We start from the raw sequence: 8,621 nt of genomic DNA on the forward strand, positions 1-8,621 counted from the left end.
GGGGTGCAGGGAGAAGTGGTTATTGATTGCGAGTTTGAATTTTGTAAAAAAGAGAAGAAACGGATGGAACAACAGAACGCATCACAAGCTTTGATCCTTACTGTGCATCACTACACTCCATGCTAAGCCTCACAGCTGATAGTTTCAATTTTTAAAGAATGATCCATTTAAAAAAATTCTCTCACTGACCTGGTGCATCACCCAAAATGCAAAAGCATAAGTTTTTCACACCTTGTCAAACTAAAGAATGCCCCACTCCTGGCTTTGGTACAATTAATGTTTTTCTAAGGGCAAAGTGACACTCAGTTACTACAAGGGTTTTGTGTAAAAGTCAGACAATTGCTAGTGACGTAGTAATGTAAAGTGTTGGAGTTGAATTGTTTTTCTTTATACTCCAAGAGGGTAAGATTGGGTTGGGGTACCCTAACGGCAAATTGATAAAAGTCAAAATCAGGTGCATTGTGATTACATTTTATATTTCGTAAAATTCAAAAAAAAAAATCGTTATGATTCCGCCAAATTCATAAATGGTGAGCAGTCATGTATCATCCCTCTATCTTGTAAATCTCTTCTGCAGTCTATCTATTCATCTCTGTGTCCCTCTCAATAAAATTGCTGTTCCCTTACCTTTGAATATGAGCATGGATAGCCAGTAACCATGGTAACCTATCCTGTTGGAGGGGAAAAAACGGAAAAAGCAGTCAGGCTCACGGCAGAGAAGTGTTAGAATGTCATAGGCAGGGTACATTAACCTCCATTAATGTCTGACTACTGAAAGAAATACCAAACCTCAAGAGGTTTTGGTCACACTCATTCCCTCAAATAGATAAAACTATCAAATGCCAGCATCTTGATTAAATATATAGGAACAATTTAGCTATTAACGAGGATACTATAGCATTTGAACATAAGCAAAACTTTCATTTTCTCAGATTCACCTCTGAACAATATTCAAGTCCTTCTTATGTAGAAACATTAATTGACATTCGGATAAATTGTCTCGAAATTTGCAGTCATGGTGAGGAGGGGGATGCCAGAGATTCAGTATATGTATATATAAACCTGATACATGCTCCAGTAATTGGATAAAGCTAGCATAATGGTTAAAAATGCACGCAAAAAAATCTCTTCAAAAAATAATATTTTATTCTTTTAAATGTAAATGTTTTACAGCCTTAACAACACATTTCAGATTAATTCTGGGGGGGCTTCGACCCTGCTTTTAAGGGCCAATCCGTGCTGGGAGGAATACAGCGTCCCTACAGAAAGACTGAGAAACTCTATGAAAATTCTCCCCACAAGGAAATTGAACTCAGGTCCAGTCCATACGATGGTGAAGCCTGACTGCCTTACCATGAATACCATTAAAAAATATCTTTTTTTTCTTTCAAATCAATACCTCATCTGTCAACGGAGTCCCCTCAGTCATTTTTTTCTTGTTTTCCATGGAATGAAATTCATCTGCATCTTTGGAAGAACACGACAACTGGAAAGTAAATAGTAAATACAATGGAGATGGTCATTATATCATTATTAAAAGAAATTTCATTTTAGCATTCATTTGGAAATGTATGGCTCAAATGAGAAAGAAAGTAATTGCAAAAAAAAAAAAAAAGGCATGCTGTACCAATTTTTTCCCAAGCACAACAAGGTGCAGAGTGTGCGATCTTTTTTTATATTTTTGTAAGTGTTTTACAGCGCTCGCATCTGCATAAGGTTATATGAGCGCGCAGGACACACCAACCATTTTCAGTTGGTAGTAAATTTTGAATTTTGCCCAGGTGGCGGCCGAAGCCTACTCTTATCGATTTTAGACAACTAGGGGATCTTTAAAGTGCGCAACTTGCACACGAGACCTCCGAGATTTTTCGCCCTTATCCGAGAAGGCTAGGTGTAGATCTTTCCTACCATAAGATCAGGGGTGTGGCTGAAAGACAGCAGTAAGAAGGAGCCAAGGAGTAGTAGTAGAAAGGCTGCAGAAAAGGTCAGGAGTCCAGAGGTGGGGGCAAAGGAGGTGAGGGGGTGGGGGCAGAAAGTGGAAATGAAAGCAGACGACAGAACATTGCTAGACTGCAGGAAAGGAGGTAAAAGGAGACAATTTTAGAGAAGAAAATTTTTCCGTCGCTACCCGGATTCGAACCCGGGATCTGTGAATGAAAGGCGAACACCTTAACCTCTAGGCCACGAGAGTCCCGTGTGTATTGATCATTTTTCCAAAAGAGTGAAAAGTTTCCATTCACACTATGTGGAAACTACGTCAGCACATTCAAATACTATGACCATTTTGCATATTGGCCGAACAGATTATTAATATTTATCCTCCTCATCTCTCCTCTTTCCTTTGCTTATGATTTACTCTCTGGCAACACTTCTAATCTTCGGCGTTTATATGACCTGAGTACGAGTGCCGTAAATGACTGCTAATCACCATGGCCAACAAACAGACCTGGGCTTTATGGTTCATCACAGACTTAAACAAACTAATGACGACATGTCCAGAGAGGTAAGCAGAGCAGCAATAAATCCATAGCAAAGCTCCAAGCAGTAAATTAAAGAATAATGACAAACAACAACAAAATAAATTTTGTGTATAGAAACTTAAAAACCATTATGGCACATATTTATTTGTTACATACTGAACACAGAAAAGAGGAAAAAAAACAACTGGCCTTACTTTTTCTGCAAGTTTTTCAGCCACTGATGATCTGAAAAGAAAAAAAGGAAAAATCAATGTTCATTATAATAATGAATTGGATTGAAATTTTGTCATTAGTACAATCCAAAGAAAACATCACAGCGCTTGCCAAACATCAGCAAATTCTAAACCCTAGTCCTGCTATAAATATAAAATACAAGACCATAATATGTATGTATGAAAGTAGAAGTATAGTTGTCGGTCTTGGCTAACACTGTAAACCCTCTCCGACACATACTCAAAAGTAGATTCAAGGGGAGAGTAATGAATAATGACAAGAACAAGCGTTTTTAATGCAAGTGTTCATATGGTTACATCCCCTTATTATTCTTCTATTTTTTTAAATGGTTAGTGTTGTTATTGTGATGCGATGGTGTGACATATTGTGATTGTTGAGTAATGGTAAGACATTAGTAGATTATTGTCAATAGCCAGTAGAGCCAGCTCTGGAATGAAACAAAAAGTATGGTAGGCCCATTTGATGGGAAATCAGCTGAAAGTCCACAGCTGAAGTGTTGCCTTTCTTTATCTAAGTGTTAAAAAATAGAATAAGAATCACTACACGTTTTAGAATAAAGCCATAAAAACTTGAGCAATAACGTCGAGAAGGCTGAATATTTACAGAAAATTGGACCAGATAATAGAAATACCACTCTTTTCCACAATATGTTAAAAAAAAACACAACAGGATAATTTACATGAAGCCAGGCTCTTACAGCAATGGAATTAAAAACAAAATATGGTATCTGATCAGCCAAAACTCTGCGGCCTGATGAAATCAATGTCCATGATTTAGGAGAGTGACAAGAAATAATATAGTCTTATTTTTAAAAAATCCCAGCTTTGTGCAGAATGGACACCATCATTAACATCTGGAAAAGGCTATTTGGATATGTTTCCGAAAGCTGGTTCTGTGCCTTCCCTGAGATACAAGTTCAGGACTTTAATTTCTATTGTGCTAATACATGTAGTAATTTTTTAAGTCCATAAACAGTCAAACCTCGTTTGTACCACCACCCTTGGGGTGAGTATGAAGTTGAGGGAATAGCGGGGCTGACGGCTCAATGAGTTAGTTCTTGAGTTATATAGCCCAAACTTCAAAATGTCAAGGGACACGATTCTGCTATGCAATCTGTGTTTGAAAAGTGTCTTTTTGTTGGGGATATAAATACATACAAGTATATAAACTTGTCCCTCTCCTGAAACATCCCAACATCCCCATGAGCACCAAGGCGAAGCTCATCAACACCAATTTTTTTTAAAAAAGCTCACATCAGTGCCAGACATGGTCCCTAATAAAAGCCCTCGAGAGGAAGCTGGTCACATGCAAAATCAAATGTCTAAGAAGAGCGGTAAAAAGACAAGACGAGACTAAGATTAAAAATGAAGTCATAATAACAGACATGGTAGGAGCAACACCAGTCCTACCACACACTGAGAAACAGAGAATCAAGTGATTCGGATTCCTCACAGGAATGCCTTCAAACCAACCAACTCTGAGGGCATACAACACTAAATATATACTTATTCTGGTTGGAGAATCAGAGGAAGACCAAGACGACGCAGGAGAGAATCTGTGGCAGACACCCTCAGAGCTCACTGGATGTCCCTCCTACAGGCCACTCGCTTTGCTAGAGACAGACTGTGTCTTCCCGCGACACCCACCCGTACAAGCGGAAGAAAAAAGTAAAGTAAGTATAGTATAGGCCTATAGAACATATGCACATGCATGTATGTATTCAGAGCCAAGAGTCTTCTTTCTCTCTATCCCTGTTTTTCTCAAGGGAGAAAGATTACGAAGAAGCCAACCAGTGTGTGTTGTGAACTGTGTCCAGTGTGTACCTCTGGCACTCAGTTGGCTGGCCGTATGGCGGACAAATTTACATTTGTTAAAATAGGGACCGAACAATTATCATGTGCAGTTGATGGCGCTGGTGTGAACACGTAAATACAACATTACAGGCACTTCTTTTCCTACTATTGGCAACACCTGGCGGTACAGGGGGGTGGGGGTGGGGGGGGGGTACAGTAACGAGGTTTGACAGTAGGCCCTACATTACTACAATAGCTTCCCTACTACAAGGCCTACCAAATAAATTATTTTTGTATCTATTCATTCAGAAATGCAGGTTCTGGTTTGCGGACCTAATAAGGTTCATCTTTGATTTAATTAAAAGTGATTGAAAGCACCTTGCTTTGACTACAGATACATATACAGTTTTACGGGTGTATTGCAGAAGCACAGCGTAAACAACACCATAGGCCTAATATGCCTACCAGTACCACAATCCATCGACTTACTTGCCACTGCCACTGACTCCCATTATCACCAAAACTACCATCGTGATGATTTGTTAGCAGTGGTCCGTAGATTCTATATTTTCAAAAAGTTTTTGAGATGTCCGTTTATTCAATCTAATGTCATACCTCCATGATGATTTTCTCACCCGCTAGATCTACTTATTTGGAATTTTTCATAAGTTATCATTGCGAACAGTCCAGATGGCTCCAGTCTGTGGCTTCGTTCAGCTGAATCATGCATGGCATTGTGTATACACAGAGTACACATGACCTTCGACCTATCTGACCTTTCAACCGACCTGAATTGAACCGGCAACTTTTGATTGATTTTTGTGTGATCCATGTGAAGCTCTGTTAGCTGTTACTACACGAGAAAAAAGATGATTTTTTAATGAATATCACTTTCATTATAGATCTAGATATATTTACATGGAGCTCAGTTTGAGGTAAATCAGTGACGAGAATTTATCCTTCTCTCTCGCTTTCAGACCTACAAGGGCCTACACATTACTCTTCTATTTTCGTCACGTGACCAGGAAGCGCCATCTTGGTGTGCACAGCCGTGGTCAGGGTGGGTTCCTTCTTCTGCTAGGCAAGCTTTCGGTGTCACTTCCGAGTTTCAGGACGCGTAGCTGCCGACGCTGTGACGCTCGAACGCCCGGAGGCCTTTTGTTGATTCTGAATGATCTAGAACTGTAACAGTAAGCTTACTAAACCATCATGTTCCGCAAAAGGAGCAAAAGTGACGTGCAGACGGAATATACTTGCAGCATCCGATTTCTTGATGACACTGAATCGATCCAGCTGACTTTCAAGGTAAGAATCTCTAGATTTTAGTCTGCTAAATCTACGATAATAGGTTGCCTAGACTAGGCTAGCCCTAAAAAAATGTGAAACGCGCGCACACACATAACTCCCACTCAACATGCTTTAAACAATGCGAATCAGTTTTTATGTAGCTTCTACTCAGTAAAATACAATCCTCTTTTCACAATATAGATCTATAGACAAGATCTTATGTTCTTCAGAGATAAGACTAGAATCTAGAATACCGTGCCGGTGCCTCTCTGCATGGAAGACTGTCGGTTGTTAGATCCATCTGGCATCAGTAGTTTCTTGGTCTAGCCTACTGGATGGCTACTGTGGTAGCTCTAAGTTCGGCTAAGGGCAGGCTAGGCCTAGGCCTTCTGACTGTATCCTTGCCGTCTCTAGTTCATCTGTTGAATGTAAGACACTATTCTAAAAAATGTGTAGTGTATTCTTGTTTTAATGCCACTAGACTAGAGTAGGCTACAGTGTTTGTGTTGAAACTACCAACTTTCTTTCTGTTTTGTGGTTGGTGCAGATGATATCTCGGTGCTTTTTCGGTAGTTCCCACCCCCTTTAATTGAGCCTAGATCTACATCGAGATCTAGATCTATACATTTGATGCGCGGCGAGCTAAGATATCAAACCTAACAACTGCAAAACATCAAATTATGGTAAACCACCATATTTTTTGTCGCAGCGTATTTTTATTAGGTCTGGGGGCAACCCCCCGCCTGAAACCCCCCTACTCTTGAGGCCAAAACCGGCGAATAACAATTGCGGGGTGGGAACTTACGAAAAAGCGCCGATATCTCTCCGGGAGTCTCCCCCCGCCCCCACCACCCCCACCTTTTTTCGCCAATGTGGTCAAACAGCAGGTTCAGCAATACAGCCCATTTCTTTCCTTGTGCCTACAAATCAGAAAAAAATCAGAATGAATTGTTGCTGTTCAGAAAGACTGATCTTTTTATGGTGGTGACATTCTGATTTTCATGTCCTGTGAGTGACCAGTTACACATATTTAACCTTTTTCCCTTTTTATCATTATCTTACTATCAAACAATAATTACATTGAGTCCCTTCCCACCTAGTTTCTATATTATGAAATTTTGTTCTTACCTTACAGATTTCTACTTCACTTATGTAAGCTTCCCGTTCTGGACTGTTTCTCCTCCCCCCCCCCCCCCCCCCCCCCCCACCACACACACACACACTCTCACACACACACACTACTACTACTCTCTCCATGCTTAAGTCTTGTTAATGTATCTTTGCCGTTTCTCATGAGGAGAAATGGCGTAGTCATTGTTTTGATGAGGTTGCCTGAAGGAGCTTTCATGTTTTTTCTTTTGGTTTTGTTTCTTATTTTTTCGTTATTGCTATTTTTAGAAAAAGTTTTCTCGTTAATTTTTTTCAAATACTGCTCCTGTCTGGGTGGGCATAGTTGCAGTCAGAGAATTCTTCACTCATGGTCTGTGATAAGCAGCAGTGGTCCAGTTTGGTTGCCAAGACATACACACACATCAACATCCTACAGGTCTTAGCGGTGACAACCTTTATATTGGCAACAAAATTTACTTTTTTACTTTTCTACAATATCAGTATGATCAGGGTATCTCAGTTTGTGGTTACACATTTTTGCAAAGAGAAGCTGAGTCTAATGAAATATAAGAAGAAGTTGTTGAACTTGTCTAGAAATTATAACTGCTCCCTGTGAAAGAATCCTCATACCCTGCAAAGTTTAAATAAAAGATGTCTGTAATGTTGCCTAAATTAACTGGCTGAGCCAAACAATGATGTAAAAATGAGGCTCGGTAAGCCAGAGTCTAAAGAGGAGGTTGCGTGTGGGCTGCCAGAATTTCACCTTGAGTTGGACACTTCTTTTTGATAAAGCTAGATTTTTTTCAAAATCTTTCAGATTGATCGTTGTCATAAAAAGAAGTGTAATTTTAACCAACTTCGCTTTGAAAAAATAGCCTGCTTTGAAAAGGGCAAGAGAATTTCATCTATCACATGACTGGCCTCCAAACTGTCTGTCTCATGTGACACGGGTTAAATATCTGTTGTGTGCATCCATGCCTGTGTCGTGCATGTATGTGTGCAAGCACTGTGTTCATTTGCATGGGCTTGGTTCAGTGATTTTATCACACACAGATTTGGGATGTGTGAAATGCTGCCAGCTCGGCCTCATACTTGAACTTTGGAGATGTTCAGACTTACAGGGCTGTGTTGCCTAAATTTTATAAAGTGTACACGATGTCGCTCGGAAGAGGTGGGGAGGTGGGATGGATTAGAAATAAATGTTCCAGCTTCCAATGAATCAGAACACAGTATTCAAAATTACATATAAATCATGTTCGTTTAAAACAGAAGGGCATATTCCATGAGCAATCATCTCTGAAAAATGACCTTTAGTAAGCTTTCCCAGTTTGGCCCGCAGATTAGGTTCTTTAGAGGTTATTGTACTATAGTACTGTACATGTATTATGGTTTGTATTTTGATGTTCATAATGCCCTTAAACTTTTTGCGATCTCACAATGTGGGTAAAAGAAAGCTTTTAAACGCCGGGCACTACTTTGCATTCTGGAGTAGAGCCTCCGCAAATAATGCCGATAATGTCTTTTTTTAAATAAACACTTACGACGGCGAAAGTGTCTGGGGAAGGGGTGGATAGGGGCGGGATGGGAGGAGGGGGGGCGTGCCCCATGCTTTCGAACCGCGACTTGACATGATCTCCCGAGTGTGACGGGCCCGGTGTGTTTGCTGTTGCGTTCGTGAGAAGTGGTGGTTTTTGCTTCTCTCTCTCTTTCTTTCTCA

The 8,621-nt window shown here is 40.1% G+C and overlaps 2 protein-coding genes across 7 annotated transcripts in view; one reads left to right on the forward strand and one right to left on the reverse strand.

Annotated features, from left to right (window-relative positions):
- Nucleotides 1–627: 627 nt before the first annotated feature.
- Nucleotides 628–5,410, reverse strand: LOC101855016 (probable gluconokinase; the record flags this gene model as incomplete). The annotated part of the gene is given in 4 exon segments (XM_013081974.2): nucleotides 628–671; nucleotides 1,400–1,486; nucleotides 2,675–2,705; nucleotides 4,997–5,410. Coding segments are annotated over 4 exon segments (203 nt in total), but the record flags the coding sequence as incomplete, so codon positions are not given.
- A 71-nt stretch (nucleotides 5,411–5,481) lies between these two features.
- LOC101854164 (FERM domain-containing protein 5) overlaps nucleotides 5,482–8,621 on the forward strand; it is a 98,274-nt gene continuing 95,134 nt past the window's right edge. For 4 of the 6 annotated variants that reach the window (XM_035969542.1, XM_035969538.1, XM_035969539.1 and 1 more), the window contains exon 1: nucleotides 5,483–5,812. In XM_035969542.1, coding sequence (XP_035825435.1) covers nucleotides 5,717–5,812 — 96 coding nt within the window. In that variant the 5' untranslated portion in view covers nucleotides 5,483–5,716. Of the gene's footprint in view, nucleotides 5,813–8,621 lie in introns of all 6 variants that reach the window. The other 2 variants (XM_035969540.1, XM_005097383.3) reach the window with 2 other exon arrangements.

Source organism: Aplysia californica, unplaced genomic scaffold (assembly GCF_000002075.1).
Source record: "Aplysia californica isolate F4 #8 unplaced genomic scaffold, AplCal3.0 scaffold00153, whole genome shotgun sequence".
NCBI lineage: Eukaryota > Metazoa > Mollusca > Gastropoda > Aplysiida > Aplysiidae > Aplysia > Aplysia californica.